We start from the raw sequence: 27965 nt of genomic DNA, 5'->3' as shown, positions 1-27965 counted from the left end.
ATTTGAACCGTGAAGGAACAATATTTTTTCGGTAGCTTTTACTTTTCACGCGGAATACTGACACAATATATCGTTCTTGAGCATGATATTATATATGGATGTATTAAAGTTATGTGTGTGTGAGTACAACGGAGATACCCACATTAGCAAAGCTGCGGGTCAAATCTTGTGTTAATTAGCATTAATGAATATATGGAAGACTAGCTGCGCCCCGCGGTTTCGTCCGCGTAAGTCCCGTAGGAATATCGGGATAAAAAGTTGCCTATGTGCTATTTCAATTGTCCAGCTATCTACGAACTAAATTTCATCCAAATCCGTCTAGCAGTTTTTTCGTGAAAGGGTAACAAACATACACTTACATATACATCCATCCTCACAAGCTTTCGCATTTATAATATGAGTAGGATAGGATAGGATCAATATCTAATGCATAAAAACCACAATACAGATCTTTGGCTTCATTATTATTATCATTAGTGCGTTTAGAAATAATCTTATTGAATAAATAAATATTTGAGTCTATTAATACATGATATATTCATAGCTTGTTTTCAACTGACTTTAAAAAAAGAAGGAGGAATACAATTCAACTTATTTTTTGATTGTCATCTCATAACCTTTTATTAGGTGAAACCGATTTATATGATTCTTCTTTTATTTAGTCTTGTTCTGACAATTTGTATGCATTTTAGTCTATAACCCCACTAGCAAACTTGGCGAACTTCGTTTCGCTACCAGATGGCTGTATGTGAAAAATGAATTTCCCGTTTTTCTGTTGAAATTTTCCCTGAATTTTCTTTGCTATAAACCTCACGGAGGCCGAGACCTTTCCAACGAATGCAAAACCGTGGAAATCGGTTCGTGCGTTTTGGAGTTATAGCGTCAGGAAGGAAAACCCGACTTATTTTTATATAGTAGATATTCTATATCCCCTTTTAAAACATCTGCAACATAACAAACAAAGCAATGTGATGCAGCGAGGTCAATATATTCCCTGTAATGTCTCAAGAGACGCCGCAGAGTTTCCGCAGTCATTACGCTAAAAGATATGATACGAATTCACGTTAACCTCTCAAATAGAGAAAAGATATCTGTTAGGTGTATTGAATCATTCTTTAATAACCGACTGTGAAAGACGAGGGTAATGTTTTACGCGCGACAAATGTAATCATTTGGGAACATTTTATGACATTTGCAAATAATTTTGCAAATGTTAGATATACCTATCCTCTTCCTTACCCTTCCCAGTCCTATCTTATATTTCTCTCATCTATCCTTTCTTTATCCCTTTCTATTTAGTTCGCAATCTATTGGAGAGGCGTAGGGTCTGCAAACGACCTTAGGCCTCTGCAAATCTGTGCCTCTGGTGACCTACCAGCTCCATTGCCAACGATGACATAAAAAATACCTTAACGTCTTAATCTTAGAATTAATAAATATTGAATTAAATATTAAACAAAGCTGGCCATAAAGTAACTACTAAAAATGATAAGTAAAAAAATATTGTTAATAAATTTGTAACATATTAAAATCTACAATTGATCTGTTGTGTGCATTTAATTTAAATTTATAAATAAATAAATACATTCGTACTAGTTGTATATGTAAGCGTACCCCGGGCGAAACCGGGGCGGATCGCTTGTCAATAGATATGACTGCAATGTATTAAACCTATCAATACCACATAACATTGTAACTGATATAATTCTAACAACATGTATTAAACAAAACCCATAGAAATTGTTAAGTACGTTTAAGCTAAGCATACATACATAGGGACAGATATGTAGTTAAAATAAAGAGTCACTTTAATTATATCTAATTATATGCTTATGTCCGATCGATTTTAAAGCAATGAACTGGTTACCATGCTTCTTTTTATATTGTGGTTTTGTATTACTTTTTTTTACGTATTTTTAAGCTGTGTTACGTCTCCTAGCAACCAAAAACAACCCTTAGCGACTGACGGTGATCTTATTTTTATTTGTAAAGTGAACCGTGAAAATGTCTGGAGTTAATCGTCCAATGAGCCAGATGCGAAAATTTGAAACGGTATTTGATATTTTATGTATTAATTACATCAACTATACAATTATGGATAAACTAGTCCAGGGACCCCGGCTTCGCCCACTAAAATATGCATACTAAAATAATAGCGTTTTTCACTTGTATTATCTTAGTATAGTATTGGATAAGATAGTTCATACTTTACATAAAATTATTGGTTTTACAATGTCTATTATTAAAATTTATAAGGGTGAATCATATGTTTGTAAATTCTAAAGAAGCGCAATAACGAACAAATACCACAAAAATTATGCAAAGAAAATAAACGAAACGGTTTCAATCCTAGTCTACACAATATACGGTAAATTTTATATGGTAATTTGATGAATTTGTGAGTTTGTGCTGTTGAAGGGGTGAGCTCTGAAACTACTGGGCCAATATCAAAAATATTGGGCTGATTTAAAAAACAGTTTCATCGTTGTCTACGTGATCTCTGATACCACCGGGGCTGTGCCGGGACGAGCAACTTTATTAATAAGTAAAAAAATCATTACATATTAACTCATAAATGTATATTTTTCCAACACAGAAAGAAGCAATATTTCGTGCGCGCAAGAGAATACTTCGATACCTTGTGTTGGGGTTTCTAAAACAGGAGGGTCTGATGCACTCTGCCGAGACACTCGTCTCCGAAGCCGCCCTCACTGACGAGTATGAGCTCTGCGATAACATAGACTTGGATATTATTCTACAGGTATTTTATTTGTATAAGTCATACTTTTTATTTTTAGTTATATAGCATTCAAATGCTTTATAAATGACAAATTTTTAAAGATAGAAAAAAAAAAAATTATACCACAGATAACATAATACTGTATATATACGAGGTAACTTTGTATTGCTATTATAATAAATTAATATTATATCATAAAAATAAAAGAAAACACTTCAATTGAACATTAATATACTTATTGTTAAAACCGGTCGTAGGTCTAATGAGTTTTATTTCAAAATAGAACACAATCAAAGTGTAACTAGTGAAGTGGGACCTTTTTTATGTCATCGTCGGCAATGGAGCTGGCGGGTCGCCTGATGGTAAGCGCTACCACCGCTCATGAATATTTGGAGAGGCATAAGGTCGATTGCATATCTTACGACTCTACAAATGAAATTGCTAACTTCAAATTGGGAAGGGATTAAGAAAGGATAGGCTAGGGGAATAAAGGAAAGGACTGGGAAGGGTATGGCAAAGGATATGGGCCTCCGGCTCCACCACTCACCGAACGAAACACATCGGAATGCTATTCCACGCCGGTCTTGTGTGGGGATGTGGTCCCCGGTGCGAGCAGGCCCAATTCGTGCCGAAGCGTGCTCGAATACCAAATACAAAAGCTTTTTGTTTTTATAATGTAAAAGATTTTTCATTTGAATTATTCTAGCACGATTTATGTTTTTAATTTCTTTACAAGACTTATTTTTGTCATATTAGCAATAAGTTTTATTTTACATACCAATACATACAAATAATGATAAAACAGTAAAAAGAGAAAGGGCAAATTTTGATACTCTGATAAGGCATGCTTACCAATAATACAACATTGGAGATGTTCCATGAGGCACAATCACGGTCATATACCTGTACAAAACAAGGCAATATACAAAATAATTATTTTCTACAAAATGGTCACCGAAAACTCACAGAGGTAACTCACAGGATATCGAAATATGTGAAAGCATGTGTCCAAACTCCTCGGGACGGGACTTTTACTCTGAATTGCATAGTTTTCCAAATAGTTTTTTGTCAAAAACCTTGCAATCAGCTATTACGTAGTCGTTTCTACTCAGTCGGATCGTGGACGGGATAAAAATTAATTGTTCCTGCATGTACTGACAGCCTTTGTGTGTGCTCGTTTTAAAAAGGACGTATATTAATGGTCGGCGAGACAAAGGGAATACTTTGCTGTATTTTAGACGAGGGCTGTTATATTGTCATTGAACGGTTGTGATTTACCGACTATGATTATTATAATTATGATATGATTATCTTCAGATGGGTTATATTATATTATATACTTTTTAATGTTTTAAGACTCTATAATAAAAATATTCGACTTCTAAAATTGTCGTGGTTTGGGGTTTGTCATTATTTTTTGATGGTTAAATATAAAACGTTGTGAATTCATTTGCGAATCTGTATCTTTTTTGTCGATAAGAACATTTTATATACAAAATGGACTGAGTAAGGTTATTTTAATGAATGAACTGTTTATAAAGTCTTTAGCCGATAATTGGCTTAATATTTATCACCGATGACCTATTTTGCAGGAATCACTGAGAGCAATAAAGTACGGGAGCCAATGGATCGTAGTTTCCAAGCCATAAATTTCAACTCGGCGGTTAAAAATTTAATGAATTATAAACCTTACAAAATAGAGCATTAGGACGCTTTTGTTTCGAGTGACTGTTTATATTATGATAACGGAATCGTGTGGTTTAACAATATCTGTTATCAGATATTTATGTGACAAAACTTTGTGTTAATTTAATACGGAAATTTCAATGATCTATTACAATTAGAGTAGGTAAACTAATTTACACAACTTTTTAAATTCGCTGTTAACTGAGTTAAAAGTTTATGACATTTGTTTAACTTAATATAATTGTTGTTAGTAAATTATCTGAACTATTTGTCTATCCAAGTAAAAAACTGTTTTTGTGATACATATAGGTATTACTAGCTCGTCGCTCGGGCTCTACACGAACAGACTTTCTTTTGTAAGTTTTTCTCAAATTTTTGATAATTAATATTTATCCAAGTGGAAACAAATTCAACGAATGAATAATCATTTAAGTCCGTAGAGCCGTTCTTTAGCCATAAGTGATGTAACTAACACGACTTTCCCTCCCTAAACACTGAACTCCCAAATCCTTTTTGATTCAAATTGGAAAACCCGGATTATAACTAGCAGATTATATAGGTACCTTTTCCGAAGAAATCCTTTCACCAAACATATTTACGTCGTTCTAAATCTGTTGTAAAATAATTTCTGTATTACCTTCAACGTCCACCTTTATTGCGTATCCTCGGTTCAATTTAGCGAAATTGAAAACTTGTGCAGTATTTCACGCATTTTTTAACGGCAGCGAACCGTGCCAATCCAGATGTCTCCAAAATGTCTACTTGTTCTGGGTCGAATTAAGGCCGGATGCCACGAGCGCTTTTAAATTTTAAAATTCAATGAGTTTTAAAAACAGCTGCTGCTCTTGTTTAGTAAAATGTATAGAAGCCGTATCCTTTTCCTCACCCTTCCGAGTCCATTCCTTTATTCCTCTTGTCAATCCTTTCAAGGAAAGGGTTAATCCCTTTTTAATTTGAGGCATATGGTCTGCAATCGACCTGACGCCTCTCCAGATTTTCATGGGCAGTGGTAGCGCTTACCATCAGCCGACCCACCAGCTCCATTGCAGACGATGACATAAAAAAATCAATTCACATTATAGATAGATAGATACATAGATAACTCTTTATTTGAACAAATACAAAAAGGACTCAAACACTTGGCACATTTACGCACAAATAGGCGGCCTTATCGCTAAGAATTAGAGTTTACGAGCTATAAGAGTAATGTACTATGGAATATAAATTTAAATCGAATAGAGTTGGTATCCAATCCAAATTTATACATAAAAAATGTACCTACACATAAAAATTATAATACAAATTTCTATGACAAATAAAAAGAGAATGAAAAAAAAATACACAAAAGTTTTTGTGCGTACCTCTATAGCCTATGTATAATCTGGGTTAACATCAATGTAACTTTTTATTCCGTTTGAACCCTGTCTAGTGAAATATGAACACTCGCACCTTCTCGCTCCCAAGGTCAACTGGTAAATATTCTATGAAATATCCCTACCGACCGACACAGAGGTCTGCGCTCCGAATAATTTTTAATCTTCATGAATAGTTCCGATCGAATTGTTTTAGGATCTAATAAAGACTTAGAAGTATAAGTATTAACACAGATAACATAATGCTGTTATTATTACGTATAAGTGTAAAAACGTAGAATGAGTATTATATATAGTACATATAGTATACTATACTATATAGTATATAGTAGAATACCAAAAACGAAAAGGAGAAGTTTCTATGTTCGTCTGTATGAATATTTTTTACATAATTTTGCTCAATAAATAATGCTTATCACACTGTTTTTGCCTTGAATGGCTTTTGAATGGTTAAAATAATAAGTTGTATTGAAAATAATTTACTTAAGCAAAACGGATACTTTTTTTTAACAGTCGTTCCTAAAAATGAAGGAACAGGATCTCTGAGTGCCTTCATTTTTGTAGTTGTGTTACCTACTCGATAACTCCGTGGGCTGTCAACCGCATGGCGTGATTCTTTGTATGTTTTATAGGAAATTGTATTAATTTGATCCCATTTTAAAAACTGGAGCAGTCCCCCCCCCAGGGAGATGGGTGACCTTCTTATAGAAAACTCGCGGTTCGCCTCGGCTTCGCCCGTAGTAGATATATAGCCTATACCTTTCCTCAATAAATGGGCTATCTAACACTGAAAGAATTTTTCAAATTGGCCCAGTAGTTCCTGAGATTAGTGCGTTCAAATAAAAAAATGATGTTTCTATATAACGTTTATTTACAGCACACGTGTTCTACAGTGAAATAGTTTTTTTTCCGTTAAAACATTGCATTGAATAATAAACGTTACAAAAACTCCCTGTGTGAGAAACACCTTAGGATTGTTGTACTTGCAAGTCTGGCTCGGTCAAGGTTACCAAGCCCGCAACATCTCATATTTTCTCCACGGTTTGGATGCCTTTACATTCGCAAAATGGCTGCCACATGCCAGCACGCCAACGTGCATACATGGAACGGCATGTTTTAATGATTATTTGATGTGGGTATTAGGGAAACTATAGAATATTCGTTGAGGTCGATTGAAATTCTATCTTTGGGTAATTAATTCATGGTTTTCGTTTCATTGGTATACTAATGTTTTTGGGTACAATATCAAAGTTCAAACAATACCGTACAATACTGTGGTTTTTTTTTTTTGTTTATTGTCAACCGGGAATCGAACGCAAGACACGTCGGTTGTTACTTTATTTGCTGGATTACTTCATATTTGGGAACAGCGATTGTCATATTTATCATCATCATCATCATTATCACATTTATAAATATAAATAATATATAATAAACTAGCATACCCGGCCACGCGTTGCTGTGGCTGATATAAAAATAAAAATATTAGGATTATTAATTATTGGGATAATTAATCGCAATAAAAACTATCCTACATCTTAAGTTGGACCAAATTACATATAAAATGCCAAATTTCATCAAAATCGGTCGAGTCGGTGAAGAGTTCACTGTGAACATACATCACGGCACTGGATTTTTTATATATTAAGATAATAGAGCTTAAATGTCTGTATGTTTGTTAACGCGCTCATCTATACCGATTCTGACGATTTCAAAAATGCTTTCACTGTTGCGTATGTAATTTATCCCTGTGAGCTATTATCATATTTTTTGGCTATAAATGCTTTTTCTTTCTTCCTTACTATAGTCTATACATATATTATATACGATGGGCAAGCCAGGGCGGTCAGCCAGTAATATTATAATATAAGTAGTTCTTCATTCTACATAAACTATTTTTCTTTCTAACATTCTTACAAGTAAAATTTAGTGATGAAAAGATTAAATTTTATTTAGATTTCATAACATTTGTTTAACGCTTTACGCTCAACTGTTATGATAGTTGCAGTTGGAAAGCTGCCACACTATCTTTTACTCGACTCGCAGACGCCCGTTATTACGTAGGTATTTAATATTTCAATAGATATGTATTTATTTAACACTAACGGTCAGCTCATGCTTCGCATTTGGGTATATTATAGTATAGCACTCACTAAGGGATCACAAACAAAATTATTCAACGGTGAACCAAAATAATGTCTGATATCGGTTCAGTAGGTTCTGAGATTAGTACATATAAACAAACACTTTAGCTTTATGTGATTAGAATATGTATAGATAATTTTTGTCATTTTTTCTCCAGGCCAAACCAGACAAATAATGATTATAACTTTTTTTTTGTTTCTCACCACAGTTATTCTAACTTCTTGCTGTCGCTTTCCCCTTTTAGAAGTAATGTTACATTTAGTAAAAACAAATAAATATAGTATGTGTACCTATAGTTTTTCATTACCTAACGTTTTATAGTTATGGGATATTTAGTGTTTAACTATTGAAATATGTAGACTAGCCATTAACCATAACTTCCCACATAATTCCTTGTAGTTGTGATCTGATATCGCTTTAAGGTGATGGCAATTTTGGGTATGTGACATCTCAAAATTTTGTTTTTTATTACAAAGGTATTAACTAAAATGTAGGTTATGTGATAATTTATATTATAGATCATTTATGTACGTTTATATTCTATCAGCTGTTGTCGTGCGACAGAGTACCAAACATAAATTAAGCTTCCACATTTATACTGATAGTAGCATATTAATAAATATAACTGCTCACAGGACTACTGCAGCTACTACCTCATGCGATTCAACAAACAGCCTCAATTTTGCCGCAAGGTTGGTGAGGGACAGGTGAAGCGGCCGCAGACTCGCAGGGCGAAGCCCCAACAGGCGGAACGGAAGCCCGATGCCGAACCGGCGTGCGAGCCTGACTTGCCGGCTAGTTTCACCGTCACTCAGTTATTGCAGGTTGGTAAGGGTGTTAAACTCAAACTCAACTTCTAAGTCAAACTGAAAGTCAAATTGCACATATATAGCTAGATTTATCATTATAATGGTTTTGAAAGTTTAAGTATATCCAACTAAAACACATAAAATTGATTGCGCAGTAGCATTGACGTGCAAATATATTCATACGTCAATGGAAAATAGTCATATCAAACAGATGCTGAGGATAGTATTATTTTATGCCGATGATATATACCTACTTTTTTACCCACTCACCGAACGATACACAGTAGCATGCTACTATTTTACTCCAGTTTTCTGTGCGGGTACTTGGTGCTTCTCCGGTGCGAGCTAGCCCAATTCGTGCCGAAGCATGCTCAACTCCCACATTAAAAACAACTACTTATACGTTACTGTAAACCATGCAAGGGGTTCTATTATACTACATATTTAATTTTAGGCTCCTGAAAACATAAAAAGCAAAATACCAGCGATAGAGAGGAAGCCCCTAAATGGGCTCCTGGCCACGCTGTCGAGCGATAAAAAGCAGTTGGTTGAGATTTTGTACCAGGATATCATACGGCCTTCAGAAGTCTGCTGGGATGACGTTAAAGGTCTGACGAATGCTAAGACTATCCTTATGGAGTCGGTCGTGTACCCTGTTAGGTTTGTAGTATCAACGCATTTTTTTAGATATTTATGTAACTATGATAACTGTTAGATAAGGTTAACAATAAAAATAATTAGAAGACATAATTAAATAGCCTGATCATTAAATGCCCTAGCAATAAAAACAGACTTCTTAATAAATTATTAAAGACAGTTTCATTAGCGGTGCCTTAAATATTATGTAACGTTTCTATATATACAGATGACTATAACTAGATATTTTATCACATTTTTTATATCCACACATTGGACAACCTGCATGCTTATATTACGTCTGTCAAACATAACCAAACGAACCGTATCCAACCTTCCATCTGCTCTTTTCGATTAGACACAGAAACATCTTTAAAATATACCATGTTTACAAAGGTATCCACAAATGTTCACCGGTTTACTGGAACCATGGCGCGGGGTGCTGCTCCACGGCCCGCCCGGCACGGGCAAGACGATGCTGGCCAGAGCTGTGGCAGCTGAAAGTGGGTGCACCTTCTTCAATGTCACCTGTAGTACTGTTGTTAATAAGTGGAGAGGCGAATCCGAGAAGATTGTTAAGGTACAGTACATGCGATCCAATTGAGTATAGGATGGCCATATTGCCATAATATGACGTCATGACGTATTCAAACTAATCAGGAATCTATGTTAAACATTAATGTTTGTATTAAAGTTTGTTGTTAGAGTCTGACAATATTATAATCCGTTGTTGATATGCAATAAGCCTTTTTAAGTATTTTTTCAAATGACATATTTGTTTGACAGTTTGAATACTGAATTTTCGTGGTAATGGCACATCGCATAGTTTAATTTCAAATCGATTAACACTGAAACTTTTTGGCAAACTAGCTGATAAATGATGCGAACGTTAATGTAAATTCTATTGGCGGGTGATAGATATTACGCGACTTGATAATAATGAAAACAAGAATTCGTCACATTTTCATCTTAAATCTAGAATTGAATGAAAATTTTGCTTTCACTGTTATTTGTCAAAATTTTCAAAACGTTCAGATTAATGACAAATCGTGAATTGTAATTACTTGATACATTTTAATACTACACTTAAATTGAAAATTTCTTGAGAGGTCTTTCTTTATAGGTATTTGAGTGTTATTAAAAAAAACTGCGACGAAATTTTGCTTATATTTAGGTAGTCATAGACGAAGAAAAGTAATAGAAGTGTAAAAGTTCATGATAGTACATGCTTTTGTTGCATACCCCACGTGCCATTTATGGTATTTTTAACCGACTCAAAATAGGTAGGAGGTTCTCAATTTGACTGATGTTTGTGTTTCTATAATTCTGTAAAGACACATTTCTGTATCGTGCAAGCAATGTTTTCGCGACAGAGGATATATACAACGTTCCAACATATTTCGATTGGGCCATTACCGGCTGGCCAGTAGTGCAGACTGGTCGAGGATCCTCCCATTTTCAAAGATGGAAATCCACTTTCCTTTCTTCACAATTCTTTTTTTTTAAGCTGGTGCCGCAGCCTCTCACGTGGTCCTATAACCCATTTAAGCCATTTAGTTTTGAAAATTTGAAGGTGTTTTGGTTTTTTGTTATATAAATTATTTTGTAGCATTCTATACACGTTAATTATGGAAATTCGTATCAACCTGCAGCTTAATAACAAAAGCAAAGAAGCAGATCTAATTAATGACTGCCATTATTAATTCACAGGTCCTTTTCGACATGGCGTCTTATTACTCACCGTCCATCATTTTCATCGACGAAGTGGAGACGTTAGCTTCCGAGAGATCCTCAGCTGGGGAGCACGAGGCGTCCAGACGACTGAAGTCGCAGCTCCTGACAGAGTTGGACGGTATCAACGTGAGGGATGGCATCGTGTTTCTATTGGCCAATTCTAACATGCCGTGGTATGTAACTTTGTAACATAGACGCCGGATTAACACAGGGCCTCTCTTATAATATATATATAACTTATCAGGGCCTCTAGGCAATACAATTCTAGGGGTTTTTTTATATGTCATAGTGGGCAACTGAGCTGGTGGATAGCCTTATGGTAAATGATCACCACTGCTCATGAAGAGAGCTTATTTGCAGAGGCAGTGCCTCTTTAGTAAGTTATTGAAATTCGTTGATCTGTTCTTGAGTTGTAGTTCTACAACTAATACCTATTTACGACTTTCTTTTATTTATAAAGTTTGTAGAAAACTATCCATTAATTTGTTAATATTGAACGCTACACAGTTTTTTTAATAGGTTCGCGACAAACAACTGAGGATGTATTATTTAAAGCAATAAATACAATCTGTAATTAATTGAATAATTTTAAAACTAACGTGCCTGTGTACTTGTACCTCGATTAGAATTATTTACTTATCATATTTTAAATGTGTCTTTAAAATACATAAATTCATGTTATTTAGAACCATTTTGATCAATTAAATATCCTTTCAGGGAGATCGACTCGGCCATGCTTCGCCGCCTCGAGAAGCGTATACACATCCCGCTGCCAGACGCGGAGACTCGATCCGAACTATTCGCATCACACCTCAACGGTGGGGACATTGAGCTGATGGAAGGAGTGGACTTCCACATGCTGGCCGATATGACTGAGGGTTACTCGGGGAGCGATGTGAAATTGGTTTGCAAGGAGGCGCTGATGGCCAGCGTGAGGAAGATGTTGAACGTCGGGAGAAGTAAGTTTTGGCGTTGTTTATTTTTTTAACAACGAAAGGAAGTTTAGAATAAAAAAGCCTATTTCTTCTGAAATAATGTACTGTAAAAAAGTGATGACGCAGGTACTTAAGGAGTTTATGAAAAATATTCGAATAGAAAAAAATCGTCAATGAGGCGGTTTTCGAACCCACGTATTTTGTCGTATCGTGGCAAAATTTTAAAAAATTTTAATAACATCGACAATCTTAACTATACTGTAATATCGTGTAGATCTATTGCGTTGATGGTCGTTTAAAGTCTAGTGATCTGCAATTATAAACTCAATGAAATCGTAAGCCTTATGTTTAAAACATCAGTTGTGAAAATGTGATGCTTTTTGTTTTTCAGGTGCGAGGATTGGCAGAAAAGACAAGCTGCGTTTATGCGATATCTTGACAGCTATCGAGAAAACCAAACCCGTGTCTAAAGGTTTAGACCAGAGGCACGCGGAGTGGCAGGACAAAATGGGCTCTGCTTGAATTACTATACTTAAAATGTCATTACGTATTTTTTGGTTGTGCGCTGTATTTTTTATTGAATTTTATATATTTTGCAACAGTAAAAGGGTTTGTATAGGAAAATTAGGTCAATGTAAATACTTTTTTGTCCTTTTGCTATTTGTGTTGACGCAAATAAAGAATTTTAACTTAATTATGTTTTTTCAGTGTATACTAATTTGTTATAAATTAATTAATCTATGCACGTAACCACATTTTCATTCATAATTATATTGTTTATATATTTTTCCCGTAATGACTACTGAATTATTTAAGTGTCTATAGATTCTCATATAGCTGCGCCCCGCGGTTTCACCCGCGTAAGTCCGTATGCCTACTACGTACTATAGTCCAGATGTCTACGTACTAAATTTCATTGCAATCGGTTTAGTAGTTTTTGCATGAAAGAGTAACAAACACAAACATACTTACAAATTTTCACATTTATAATATTATAGTAGGATAGGATAGGATAGGATTGACAATTTCGCTGCATTAGGTTGCAATTGGTGTTGAATAAAACAACGTAAATATTTTTTAATTTATTTTGGATCTAAACTTCTCAAATTTACAAAATATAGATTTAAAATACATGTTTTATGCTTATTTACAGTTCGGCCATCTATATCGGCCTTATTCTTTGATTAGTCTTATTTTCGTGGGATTCAAATCCTTAAGTAGGCTTATCGTAGCTAGATTTAAGACTGGTCCACACAAGCCTTCCTGGTGAAATATTCAGAAAGAAGAAAGAAAAAAATGCTGGGTACAAACACATTGCCTCTATTTAAAGAATAATATTTTAAAATGATCAGTTACAAATTTTCACAAAATATATATAGTTACTTGCACAGTCTTCCAAAAGCAATGTCTTATAATTTGGTTATCTTATTGCACAATCCACATCGTTTTGGAGGTATAATAGAAATATTGCGACTCATTGTAAAACATTATTTCATACGAGCCCTTGAAGCTTTAAATACAAAGAAGCACGAACAAAAAACTGTGTGGACCAGCCTTTGCTTATACTTGCATAAAACACAATTATATACATGTTAGTGTGAACAGACTTTATTTTTTCCGCCATTTTTGTATTTTTACACAGTTTAAAAATCAGTATACAGTAGACTTTGATCTCGTAGTAAAAGCTGAAAGCGTCTAGTCAATGTTGCGATTGTCACATCTCAATAAAAGTGGATAATATGACAAATATGGAACGTGCCCATTACGGACAACCTCGTGTATTTTCCATTTTAATACGTATATAGATTACAGTTTATATCCTAACCCTAAACAAAAACAATTAACTCAGGATCTTAAAACAGCTACGATAAGCCTTCTTACATATGGAATTAGATAAGTATAAAGATATTTGAAATTTAACATTTTATCATCATAACAACCAATAATTGAAAGTGACTAGAGAAATAAACGTTTAACATTTATTCGTCGAATATATATTTATTCTTTGAAATTTTTATCACGGAAATGGTGGGATATTCACTTATATCTTCCGTGACCTATATGCCACCTGAAATAGTTTAAAAACGAGTTCTTTTATTAGCGTTTTGTGATAAGATGACATTGAACTTTTCGTAAATGTTTGTAATTGTAATAATTGGCGCCAAAACTAGATTCAAGATGGCGGTTGCACATGAAAACAACACGCAAATACTCATTTTTTATCTCACGGTTTGGTACAACAGCTTTTTTTTAAACAACTTTGTTAAAATCACGGCTCCGTAGCATGAAAAAAACTTTGATTAAATAATATTCGAAGCGTTAGATGTTCAAGAAGTTATTAAATAATGTATCCTTTCTTTATTGATCCATTCTCCTCAATGTTTTAAAATGTTGATAGTATCTCAGTGACGAGAAAATAAGCATTTTAGTTTCGGGACGTCATTTTCTGCAACAGATTTAAGAAAACCCCATCAACATTGCTATGGTAACGCATAGCGGAATTAACGACATATTTTTTCAGTACTGAAGTTAGACTTAATTCAACTGCATCAAACTTCAGAGCAGTCCAAAGTAATTGGCGCGAACTTCGAAAAACTATGTCGTCACATCTATGCACACAACGCTAATACAACCCTATAAAATAATTACACATTATTAAACTCAAACGATACTTAAATAAGTGTATTGTTCAACGCAGTTCTGTACTATAACGTGAAAATAACAGCTTAACAAATTAATTTCTTATTGGGTCACGTGCATTGTTCAAACTCTAAACTGACCTTATATTCTATTCTGTTCTATTTTAGTTTTATCTGACGGTACAAATGTTTTTGAATCGAAGAGTTAGGGATTACACTGAAATTTACAAAAATATATTAACTAAGAGATAATATCAATATAATTCTCTTTCAACTAGAGGAGGAACATATTTACAGTACTATATTACAATTTAAAATAATACATTAGTAGATATTCGTTAGTTTTTTTTTTGGCTCTGTGAAACAGAATGCGTTTGAGTGTTGATTTGAAGAATATCTGTTTTACAAAGCCTTTATTGTATAGTCCGTGCCAGATTTCATGGCAGCTTATGTTAAAGAATAAAGTCGAGTATACACGTTATCATCAATACACAGATAACAGACAAATCAATACTGCAGATTAATCTAAATTTCCGAGCACCAACCACGTTCGTATTAATATCTTAATTTTTTTACAAAAAACTTAGCATAACCGTACACAATTCCAGCGTTATGTTTTAGATAGGATTAATATAATATTTGTTTACCAAAACCCACAATAAATACCCATGATTTTTACAAGCGACCATAAATTTAGTCACAGACTATACAAGAAATCCATTTGGCGGTATAGATATACAATTGAGCTAAAAAAATAAATTCACACACAATTTAATTTTCTATCACAGTTAGATCTAATACGAGAAATAAGCGTTTTGTTCGTGAATGTGGCGTTGAGATAGCGCGATGAGAGAAAGGGATGGAAATAAATATGTTTAGACATTTCGTATTGACATATATATCTTTCTTATTTAGGGCCGGCTTTATCTTTTGGTTGATATTGTCCCTAATAACCTTTTTGACACTTTTTGATGTTAAATTTCATAAATTATATGTTTAATTGATGGATAAGCTCATCGGGGAGCAAAGTATGCTATTTTAGTAAAATGACACATCCAGCAATCAGTTATTTGACTACAATATAATAGTCTGACTGATAGATAGATTCGTAGGTAAAACCCTATCCTACCCTTAATATGAGACAGAACTGATATGAAAAGTTCTTTTTCGCAGTCAACGCAGTAAAAGATTTTGAGTGAATAGTTCTTCACATTACTATTAGGTTGTGAGACCCTTTAGTTGTTAGTAAATTAACTGTGAAAGTTAACAATTATGAAGAGACATAACGTTAAGTTTCATTATCCAGGGTTATTAAGTTTCATATTACTATTACGTCATAAAGCAGGTGTAATTCCAACGGGAAAAATACAACACAAAGAAATACGAGCAGTACAAAGACTTACTGTTATAAACGCTACCAATGGAACACTTCCATCTTTTACAGGAAGTCGATTTAAATATTTAATTATCAATATAGGACCTCGGTTATTTAATATTGAATACACAGATTTTGATAATAGATTTTTAAATTCTCTACTTCTAATTTAGATGAATTATTTTATTTTACTCGAGTATTACAAATTTAGGAATTAAAGAGTTTTAAACGCGATCTATTCACGGATCTAATCCTTGGTCAAATGTGCTTATGCTCGCTGTGAAATACACTGAATTAATCACGTTTAAAATTCGTTAAAATGCCTTTAATTCCTAAAATGAATTCAGTATTATAGTTTAAGTTGTATAGGAACAATATTATATTAGACAGCTCAAAACATCACATTTTCTATTATATATTTAACTAGAAATCCTACGCTTTACTTTCTAGTTTACTAAAACCACAATATATCGTTGACTATAAATATTAAATGAGATATATCTATTGCCTAATCTTAAATAAAATACAACTGTAGAAGAGAAACACCTGCGAATTCATTGTTAATTACACGCATCATGGTGGAACTAAGAAGTATACCTCATAAATACACAGACCCCTCCAAAACATTACACACGTTTTTGAGAACTTCTCAATAATAATTTTGTAAATATGTAATAATATAATAATGTAATAGACGTACATACATCTGCGATGCGTCAAAGTTATCTGTATTATGAGAAACTAATACAGATAACGTTGACGCATTCTTTCAAATCAATACCTTATTACGTGGCAGTAAGCTTGAAAGTTGTATACTCTGCCTCATAAACGTGCAGGCTGAATTTTGCTTCCGACAAATTTTGAGCGTTGTGTGAGGGTTGTGAGTCTAGTCCCTTATTGTATGTCTATGCCTAAACCCTCACGTATTAGTATCACTAAGCGGAGAGGGATATGTAAACTAATAAAGAAATGTCGCAATTTTTGGATTTGGATAAAAATTTTGGATTTATTATTATAATATACCTAAGTCTGATTAGTATTATAATAGGACTTACAAGTAATGAAGGGCTAAAACTTCCAGATATTTCTACTAAGAATTGTATGTACATAATTTTTAAGGAAAAATCTTATTGCTCCTGCAGCAATTTTAAGAATATTATTGAGTTCATTTATCTTCTTTAAATTTTGAAATCACTTCTTTGTTTGTATTTAAAAAACTGGACTAAAACCTAATTGGTATGCAATAGTATACAAACAAATATACTCAGGAAGTCCTAAAATTAATATCTTAAAATAATTTGGTTGTGAACATATGATTATGAATTGCTTTTTTTAAAAAAAGGAAATCAAGAAAGGAAAAGTTTTACTATGCAATAATTAACCATTGATAACCATGTTTTATACGAGTATGATATATTTTAGATTCCTTCCATACCAGTCTCTATAAAATTTATTAATGTTTCGATATATATGTTACAGCAAAAACCTGTTTTTTTCTTAGCACGCGTATTCCCTAGTCACTACCGAGATCCAGACCTAGGGTTGTAACTAGTTGAATCAGGCATATAGTTATAACTAGGTTTAACTAGAGAAAACGCGCTCTTACGAAAAACGTGTTTAAACTGATTTATATTATATTCTTTTTTCTAATTTAGTCAGTGTCAAATTAAGGCAAGTCTATTGCTTTATTATATACTTTTTCATTATTAGCTCAAATCTATCAAACGTATACGCCAATGTCCAGAGTATGCGCATGGATCAGTTCATAAATAATTTTTCAATGTGCTTTCAATTCACAATACAAATTTAAATTTGAATTTTGTTCAAAATCAAAACAACAATTCAAACTCTGATAAGATCCTCAGTTCAGCAATATTGTTTTTTATTTATGGAGAGTAGAGGTGAGGCAGACCTGTGATAAAAAAATGTCCGCTTAAAAAATCAAATAAGGAATAAGAAAGGCTTCCTCTTTGCAATGTAAAAATTTTCATAATATATGAAATTAAATAATTCTCATACTTTAGCGTCACTTAAGCCGGTTCTCGAACTGTTATTTGATTATGTTTGTGGACACTTGACTCTTATCTACCCATAATAAACGGCCTTCCTTACATCTACCCTATATACTTTTTGTCAAATTCCCGCAGAATCCCGCCATTTGACACACGTCACACAATGACATTGACGTTTCGTTCTGTCACTCTCAGTGTTGCCAACCTCACGAACAAAACTCGAGCCTTCCACACAGAATGAGTTCCGCGAAACCGATTATGTGTTAAATGTAGAATATAATCGCGGGTATTTGTCCATCCTCAACGGAAGTGCCGTTGTTATTTCCGGCCGCGTACGAGAATTGGAAGGCGACTTTCTCACCGTTGTTACAGTCTACGGTCACGCGGCGCAGCCCTTTTGTGCCGTAGTATGAGTCTGTGCCCTGCAATTTGTGAATATTCTTGTTGAGAATAACTAATAAACCACCTTCGAACTTTTTGGAACAAATCCAAATTAAAAGGCACTATTTTTCAAATAAAAAATTAATACAATTATACGATTACTGTGGCAGGATCACGGGTGGCCGAGAGGCTAGGCGTTGCTACGGTTAGGCAAGATACGCAGGTTCGAATCCTGCCTCGTGATCAAATTTTTTCTATTCTTTAAAAATTTCTCATTTATAAAGCATTTCAATGCTATAAAACTAAAAATTAAAATTAATACAAATTCAAAAAAGTCAAAAGTTCTGAGGTATAGTAAGTCCGTTTTATTGAAGTTGACTGAATATAATTGTTTTAATAATCTCTCCTCTCCTATTTAAATTTGCATAATAAATGACTATCTTAATTTGTTCTGTTAGCGTGTCATAATCACATAACAATTTTGATAGATAACCAAAATGACTAAAGATAAACATAGTAAATTGAATAGACATTGCTTCTGAAACTAAATATATACCACATTTGTACAACAATGATGTTTGTAACATTATCAGGTTTCACAGAGTTTCTATCAAAGTAAGCCTATCCGAAAGAATCAATTAAAAGTAATTATATCCGCTTTGGAATTTCCACACAGACGCATGTTTAACTTGAAATATCGCCAATATTTTAAAATCTGTATAGGCTGCATTACAAGATAAAAAAAATAACCATTATAAGCGTCATACTGATGCGGTTTTAGCTGCTATGAAAGTTAGACTTTGCACTTCCAATAAAATGAAGCAACAGTGAAATGAAAATAAACTATCGATTTTTATCATTAAAATAATGTAGACAAAATAGTATATTTACCTTTAATTTAGCACTGGCAATATAAGAGGTATTGGGCAGTATTTCCACTGGCTCCTTGAACATGGCCCGAAATGTATCATCGGTGCCGTCGCAGCAGAAGGTCGTTGTGTTCGAACCACAGACTTTCTTTGTGGCTAGGTGTATTATCTGTAATATTAAATCACTATTTCTTTAATACCTTCCAAGGAACAATGGAACTTCCCAGAAGTTATTACTTCATTTCTAAATATTTACGAAGTAATAACTTTCATGAGATAAAGCGGTTCGTTACGTAACGCGTCACGGCACAAATTTGCCTAGCTGCTCTTTTTCAACTACATCAATTGTTTAATTTTTTTTTGTTGTTTCTCTTTTTATTTGAAAGCTTGTTTTAATTTACTGCTTTGTTTTTAGTTTATTAACACGACTATTCTCTTGGTGTGTTAATTAACATTTCAAAAAATTAATATTTCAATGTGGGAGCCGAGCACACTTTGGCACGAATTCTGCCAGCTCCGGGGAAGTACCCGGGGAAGTACCACACCCCCACAGAACCCCGGCGTGAAATAATAGCATGCTAGTGTGTTTCGTACGGTGAGTGGGGGAGATGGAGGCCCATATCCTTTTCCCTACCCGTCCCAGTCCTTTCCTTTATTCCTCTCATCAATCTTTTCCTAGTATCTTCCCAATTAAAGTCGGCAATCCATTTGTAGAGGTGAAAGGTCTGCAATTGACCTTACACTTCTCTGAATGTTCATGGGCGGTTGTAGCGCTTACCATCAGGCGACCCACCAGCTCCATTGCAGACTATGATATAAAAAAACTATTTCTATCTCTGTTCCAAATTGCATACAAATATAATAAGCTGTTTTCGCATAAAAGAGTAATAATCATACATATGCTATGCACATATTTCTTTATTTCATGTATCTTTCCATCCACACTTACAATCTTTCACATTTATAATATTCAAAATTCAAAATTCAAAATTGTTTATTTGGAACGAAATTACATAGTGTACTTAAACCAAAATTAACGATGACACCCATAAAAGCTTGTTTAGCTGTGGCACAGGTGTCAACATATTAGTAGGATGATAAATTTACAATATTCCTTATTAATCTAAATAAAAGATAATCTGTTACCTGTAAATGCACTTCATATTCACTCGGCCCAAAGTAACTTCCATACAACCCGAAACCCACAACAAAAATCCTCTGGTCAACCGTAAACCTGATCCTATCTGTGGTCCCACTGTATCCCCACCTCGACTCAGTTTGCGAGAACCTGTTCACCGTCAGCTCTTTACCAGTCATACAACACCTTGGCGTGTCCAGGAAGCCTACATTTGGTTTTGGATTAACCGTAAAGTATAGAAAGAGTTGGACGATTTCTCTATCGTCGAGTAAGCCGCTCTGAGCGGGGCCCATTGCGAACTCCTCTACGGACATTAGCGGAAAGCGTATTGCGTGAAACGCTCTGCCGAGAACCATTCTTTGGTTGTTTGGTGTCACTGGCAGTTGCCGTCGTATGCATTCCGCTTCCGACCATCGGAGCACAGCCGCGAAGATTTTCGCTTCTCTTATACGGAGTGTATCTCTGGAACATAGATAATTAAAGTTTTAGATATTTAACACCGCAATACACCTACAGTTCCACTTTTTAATAAGTGTTTATCTAGTGGTCTATAGACAATAGATATCTATACAGCATCAAGACTAAAAAAAGAAAAATCAATTTAATTGAATAGATGATTGGTATATCTTTATTGAAAATTTATTGTAACTGAATTCTGAATGTATGTAATTTTGTTTTTGTTTCATGATGTGATACAATAAAAGATAGAGAGTTATTTGTAAAATCCATAGTCAGGAAAGCCTTGATGAAAGAATTGAAAGAAACAATTCAAAGAATTTGATGATGTAAATAGTTTTCAATATCAACTAATATATGTTAGCATTAAAACCCATATTTTTTAGAAAACATTTGCCCTGGTAAGAACTAGTTGTAACCAGACACTTTTTACAAATAGTTTAAAACGGGGATAACATATATTAAACATTGTATAAACACTGTCATATAAATTAGTATTCATTGCAATCGAATGATGAAAATTTTAGTAAGCTTTGATTATAATTAATCAATATTATATTGTAGAGATAAATTAAATTTTGTGTAAACTGATTGTTGAAAGACCTAATCATAATAATACCTTTCTAAAACAGCATTTAAAGTATCTTGATCGATATCCGTAAATCCCTCAGCGTTAACTGCATCAGCTGTGTTTTTATCAATCATTTCCAAGCACAGAGCGGCAAGCTGTGGCTCATCAAACAGTCTGGCTTGAGTTAAAAGGAGGAATGCATTGTCTGTGCCTAAGTTACTCTTCAAAAAATCCACACAATGCTCCTCCAAGGCAGCGACCGCATATTTCTTAGCTGTATACAATGTCGTCATGACGCTCTCAGGTCCGATACGAACCTCATCTGAATATAGGAACTTGAGTAAATGGAGAAAAGCGGCGGGCTCCACGTCCGGTAATTCCACCTCGTCCGACTTCGTAGCCAGCACGCCGTTGAACATCGCGTCGAACACTGCACTGCCTACTGATAAAACGAATTTGTGCGCGGGTATCACTTGCTGATTTGCCTCTTTGCCCACAATAAAATGAACATCGGACAATATTTCATTATTGAATAAAAATGATAAACGTTCCTTAACGGTCGTTTTCGTCGCCTGCCAGTTGTGCAAACGCCCTCCAGTGTTGTGTATAGGCAAATTTTCTATGGCTGATGATGAAGGAGTAGGCTCACTCGCGTGTCCAATCTCTTCCTCGGCTCTACCACTTTGTCTCGCTTGCTGGTTTGAAGGTAACATGTTTTGAGGGGGTAAATCTTCTCCCCCCCCGTCTTCTACTATCACATTCAACAATCTATTGACAATTTCATTCTTAGACCCAGAAGCCATAGTTATCAATCATGGGACGAAATGCCGGTTGATTCACGCACTAAGATTTAAAATTTGATATGTTTTGACACTACAATTAATTTGTGTGACGATTAGGAATTAATGTGGAAGCTTAATTACTATTTATAATGTAAAATGCATTGTGACGATTTTCGACAAAATATTCTGTTTTTACATTCAGTCACAAATGTCAGTTGTCAAACTGGCATTAGCCTTAAGGAAATCTGTCAAAAGTCAAATACGGCTAAAAAAAAACAAAACGACTTATATTGTATTAATTTTGGATACCTAATATCAATATAGCAAAATAAAACCATGTTCAACTAAATAGGTACGCTGCCTGTACGAAAAGAATATTACATGATATTATATGTTGTGGTGAATTGTTGTAGTTGAAGGGTTAAGCAACAGTTGGCGCTGTTATGAATTGAATGGGTGACAATTTTTTCCGTTGCTCTTAGGCTTATGGACACTTAAGCAATTATTCGGAACCATGAGTATTGAGAGTCCGACCAGTACTTGGCCGATTTCATTTTATTAAAAGAAGTACGTCTATCACTACGTATTATAAAATAAAGTCCCCAGCCGCGTCTGTCTGTTTGTCTGTTCGCGATAAACTCAAAAAAACAACTTCACGGATTTTTACGCGGTTTTTTTAAATAGATAGAGTGATTCAAGAGGAAGGTTTATAATATGTATAAAAATTCCCGAAATTCCCACGGGAGCGGGCACAACGCGGGTAAATGTATCCCAAGGTATGAAAAACATGCCTAAAAATATTGGTTATTAGTGTGCGCTGCTAAATCTATTGATGTTACAAGAAATAATTTTCTACACAATCTTAATACTTTATTGCGAAGAAATTAGTTCGCGAGGGCATAAAATATAAATAATGTTTTAAAATGGGGGATCTTTTTTCCTATTGAGAGCTTCCGTTAAACCTAAGTACTTAGTAAATATTTCAAGCGGACGAAGTCGCAGGCGAAAGCTAAAAAAGCAATATTTATTAGTGTTATAGCTTTTTAACAAAGATATCAATTACTAAAAGCAACAACAAAACCGTAATCTACATATATGAAAATGATACTTTTTATCCCGATTAAATACTCCCTTGGGATAAAACAGGAATACACAGTTACTAAATCCTTAATTGTAAATTTCCTAATTCCACGAGTACAAATACGCGGGCGGAAGCTAGGAGTTTCATAATTTCAACACAGTATATATATATCCTTATGGTGTATTATATAACTAAAAAGCCATACTAAATTGCTAACTTGGTTAAAATTATATAAACTAAATGAAAAACTTCACCTGTAAGGGTTGAAATAAAATGCAATAAGGGAAATTACTGATGCTAGATACTTGGCTTATGCTTCGTAAATACATTTTATCACACTGGATTTAGCTGGAAAATTATAAGATACGATTTACATCTCTATTTCTTGGAGCTTTAGTAATATAATTCTATGAAGACATAAGGTCACAACGGTGTACCCTTTAGCAGGTTTTCCGTGATATCTTCACGTGTATGTATTTTGTGCCTGGAGGTTTAAGCCGCATGTACACTACGTTCCATGGTTATTAAGATAATAATTTGTTTAAGGAAGGATGATTTTAGTTAGTTTTAGTTTAGTATAGTGCCAAAGCATGTCCAATTAACTAATTTATAATTAATTTATGTGATGGAGTTTGTGCTTTTGCAGTATTAAGTGGATGTGTAAATATTAAAGAAAAAGTGTTTTTTAATAAAACTATGTATTCATTACTTTCTCGATCAGTCTCTGTTTAGTGTGGTTTAGATGTGTAGGTAGGCGTAAGAAGGACACAATTTACTATTTTTATTCTGAAACTAACTGTTACGTCCAGCTTTGCCCGTGAGGTCAAAAAATTATATAAGTATTCTACCAATTTTTTTTCAGATTTAAAAATCATACCTCACATAAAACCGCTTTGTGCGACGTGAAAGATGGATAAACAACCAATTAGCTTTTCGCTGAAGTAAAAAGTAGATAGATATATTTCTCTTGCTTCTTAACTATCTCGAGATACAAAATCTTATGCAATTAATGTATCGATAGAATTGCAAGCATGCATTTTTAGCTTTGGGAATAAGCTATCAAAATTTTAATTTTCTCTCTCTTAAAGCAATTTCATTAGAGACATTTTATTTCATACTAGCGGTGCGCCCCGGCTCCGCCCGGCTATCGAACTCTGATAGAATTTTTCAAATCGCACCAGTAGTTCCTGCGATTAGTGCGTTCAAATAAACAAACAAACTCTTCAGCTTTATAATTTAAGTATTAGTATAGAATATAAATGCGTTTATTATAATACTTTATAACACAGCCTTTAAAGTTTTAACTTACATAACTGTGATAATAAAATCGATACGCTATACTTGTTGTATAAATTACGTGGATATTTGAATGAAATTGTGACGTTCTATAATATATCTGCTCAAAATGTATTACTCTATTAGACTATTATGGAGAGACAATTATAAAAACAAAGACGCATTTTAATCTATGAAATAAATCGTTTTGCTTTTTTTTTTCAATTCACATATTTCTAAGAACCCGTGAAAAAATAACTTCACAAAAATATATTCTAGCAAAGCATATGAAAAAGCGGTTTAATTCCAGCGGTTTATTTATTCAAATGCCTTTGCAGTCTGCAAGAAGCAGGCTGTTACTTTATTCAATAACAAAAATTAATGTTTAATGAAAACAATCCTTTACAGCGCTACTAAAGAAAGATACAAGTCCGCTTTATTGCTACTGAAACTGCGTCCCGCTCAAATAAGAAGCCTTACGAAGTTACAGAAGCTCCTTTTTATATTTTACGTGGATTTATTTGGACGCTTTATTACAGGGTATCCAAACGGAACATAATATTTTTAGACTTAGATTATGTTGAAACAACTTAATTTTTAATTTCATATATATACAGCAAAATTCTTAATTTCCATAAACATAAATTCAATAATATCTAATCTGATTATATGTGTAAAATTTTTCGAAAAATCTTCACTTGATATCGAATGTAGATGTTGATTATATGCTGTCTTATTAAGTCGCTGATGTTAATGATAATTATTAGTACACTGACTGTAACTACTCCATAAGTAAAATTTTGTATATTTATTAATTTCTCAGTATGAATAGTCTACAGTCAAGTACAAGTTTCATCAAAACGCTCCACTAAATTCTATCCCCTATCCTTGTAAGCGCATGATAAAGCAATTTCACATCGAAGCTTTAAAATGCAACAAGTCTAATCTCAGTAGGTCTACAGCATATTTCGTACGTCATGAGAGACGCAAGCGCGCAACGGTCGATTCAGCTAACAGGTATCCAGCCCGGCAGTCCAACTGTCGCCCGCGACAGGGGAGCATTACAAACCCTTTCTGAAGCCTGGAGCTTAAGAAAACCACCTTGTCATGACAGACTAACGCGTTAATACAACTTCCACTCATAAAAACCCTCCCCGCAATCTATAGCGCCTAAAATAATATGTGAGCAAAAATTAGTTTTGCATTATCGCGTATTGCGTTTACATATTCAACAGGCGCTCACCTTTTGACTAGTGTAAATATAGATGAAATTTTAATGTTGATTCTTTTTCTATACTATTGTTGATGTTTCTAATGTATTGTCTATAATCTGAGTGCTACTTAATTAAGTCTAAGCATTTTGAAATGTTGAGCTTACTATCGATCCTTAAAGACTATTAAAGATACTTAGCATGCAGTATTTAAATGAATTAAAGATTGGAGCTACCTTCAAATAAACGGTAAGTTGTAGTTGTAATCAATTTTTAAAAATGTTAAAAAGTAATAATTTAAACGTTTTTGCAACCGACATTAAAAAAAACAACAACAGTAAACATTAATTAACACAGCTTAAATAGTTTCAAATACCTAACATCAATAACTAAGTGAATCAATTAAGATTGAGATAACTGCGCAATGAGAATTAGGCGGTGGATCTTAGGTACCTAGTGTCGGCTTTGATTTAGAATTTCAATTTATTGGCACAGTACGTTTGACAAGTATTGATTTATGATTAATTTATATTTAATCGACGTAATAAAAAAAAATTCGTTTAACTTCATTTCAATTGATTAGTTTATACATTTTGTATTTACTAATTGTTGTAATTTATTAATTGGTGCCTTTAGGATGGGTATCCTAAATGCACCAATTAATAAACAAACATTCATCAAGAATGTTATTATTTCTAAATATATAAATATTACATTTTGAAGTGAAAACTTCTTTAGGCGCGTTGAGCGTTTTGGTAGAGGGTAAAATCTTCGGTTCGCGTCACCGACATGCTAATGATAATAGTATATCTATAGCTATAAAAAATTTCATATAATTTTTGCATATAGTTTTAATTACTCTCAACTTAATAGTTCCGTTTTCACTTCTATCGGCAGTCCCACGACTGCTACTGTTTTTTTTTTTTAAGTTTTTTTCATATCTTTTGTTTTAAGGAACATCGCTTAAATAAAAAAAAAACTATTTCAATTAACATCTCCTTTAGTTAGTTTAGTTTTTTAATTATAAAAATGAAATGTAGTGTGTGTGTATGTGTTCTATATAACACACATTTTATTGGTACAATTTGGTAACAATATAACACATATTTTATTGGTACCAATCTACATTTATCTAATTTATCAAAGAATTTCACGAATTTCAAATATCAACCAAATCACTTTTTGTAATATAGTGTTGATATCTTATCTTATCTTATATCTTATACCTTTAAACGAGCAATTCTTGTATATATATATATAATTCCCGAAATCGGCTCCAACGATTTTCATGAAATTTAGTATATAGGAGGTTTCGGGGGCGATAAATCGATCTAGCTAGGAATCTTTTTTAGAAAATGTCATATTCGTGTTTTATTCCTGTTTTTTTTCCTGACATCTATTGGTGAATAATAATACTATTTTGCTTCGTAGATAGCTGGACAACTGAAATAATGTCATATTCGTGTTTTATTCGTGTTTTTTCTTCCTGACTTCTCTTGGTGAATAATAATACTATTTTGCTTCGTAGATAGCTGGACAACTGAAATAACACATAGGCACTTTTTATACCGATATTCCTACGGGATACGGTTACGCAGCACGCTTACGCGGTTTCAACCGCGGGTCACAGCTAGTACCTTTAAACGAGCAATTCTTGTATATATATATATATATATATAATTGGAATCTCGGAATCGGCTCCAACGATTTTCATGAAATTTAGTATATAGGGGATTTCGGGGGCGATAAATCGATCTAGCTAGGAATTTTTTTTAGAAAATGCCATATTCGTGTTTTATTCGTGTTTTTTTTTTCCTGACATCTATTGGTGAATAATAATACTATTTTGCTTCGTAGATAGCTGGACAACTGAAATAACACATAGGCACTTTTTGTACCGATATTCCTACGGGATACGGACTTACGCGGTTTCAACCGCGGGTCACAGCTAGTTATTATTTACGTATGTGTCTTGTGTAAATTTGGTTTTTATATTACATTATACATTATTTTGTATTATTGTACTTATTTTTTTATTGTTATTGTTTCTTCTTTTTACATGTACGCTGCCACTGTCAGGGGGTCAATGTGGTATCCACTGAAAATCAGTGGAGAGT

At 33.7% G+C, this 27965-nt stretch overlaps 2 protein-coding genes across 2 annotated transcripts; one reads left to right on the top strand and one right to left on the bottom strand.

Annotated features, from left to right (window-relative positions):
* Positions 1–2004: 2004 nt before the first annotated feature.
* LOC119839184 (katanin p60 ATPase-containing subunit A-like 2) lies at positions 2005–12580 on the top strand. The gene is made up of 8 exons (XM_038365394.1): positions 2005–2052; positions 2597–2761; positions 8580–8768; positions 9208–9413; positions 9786–9969; positions 11100–11296; positions 11841–12082; positions 12450–12580. Exons 1-8 carry the CDS (start codon positions 2005–2007, stop codon positions 12578–12580), a joined length of 1362 nt encoding a protein of 453 aa, XP_038221322.1.
* A 3462-nt stretch (positions 12581–16042) lies between these two features.
* LOC119839190 (BTB/POZ domain-containing protein 2-like) lies at positions 16043–22475 on the bottom strand. The gene is made up of 4 exons (XM_038365399.1): positions 21548–22475; positions 20481–20934; positions 19357–19503; positions 16043–18506 (listed from the first exon to the last, which is right to left on the bottom strand). Exons 1-4 carry the CDS (start codon positions 22300–22302, stop codon positions 18348–18350), a joined length of 1515 nt encoding a protein of 504 aa, XP_038221327.1. The 5' UTR covers positions 22303–22475; the 3' UTR covers positions 16043–18347.
* Between the last annotated feature and the right edge of the window lie 5490 nt (positions 22476–27965).

The sequence above is a fragment of the Zerene cesonia genome, unplaced genomic scaffold, assembly GCF_012273895.1.
Source record: "Zerene cesonia ecotype Mississippi unplaced genomic scaffold, Zerene_cesonia_1.1 Zces_u009, whole genome shotgun sequence".
Classification (NCBI taxonomy): domain Eukaryota; kingdom Metazoa; phylum Arthropoda; class Insecta; order Lepidoptera; family Pieridae; genus Zerene; species Zerene cesonia.
Note: the sequence above shows the minus strand (reverse complement) of the source record. Positions and strands in the feature narration are given on the sequence as shown.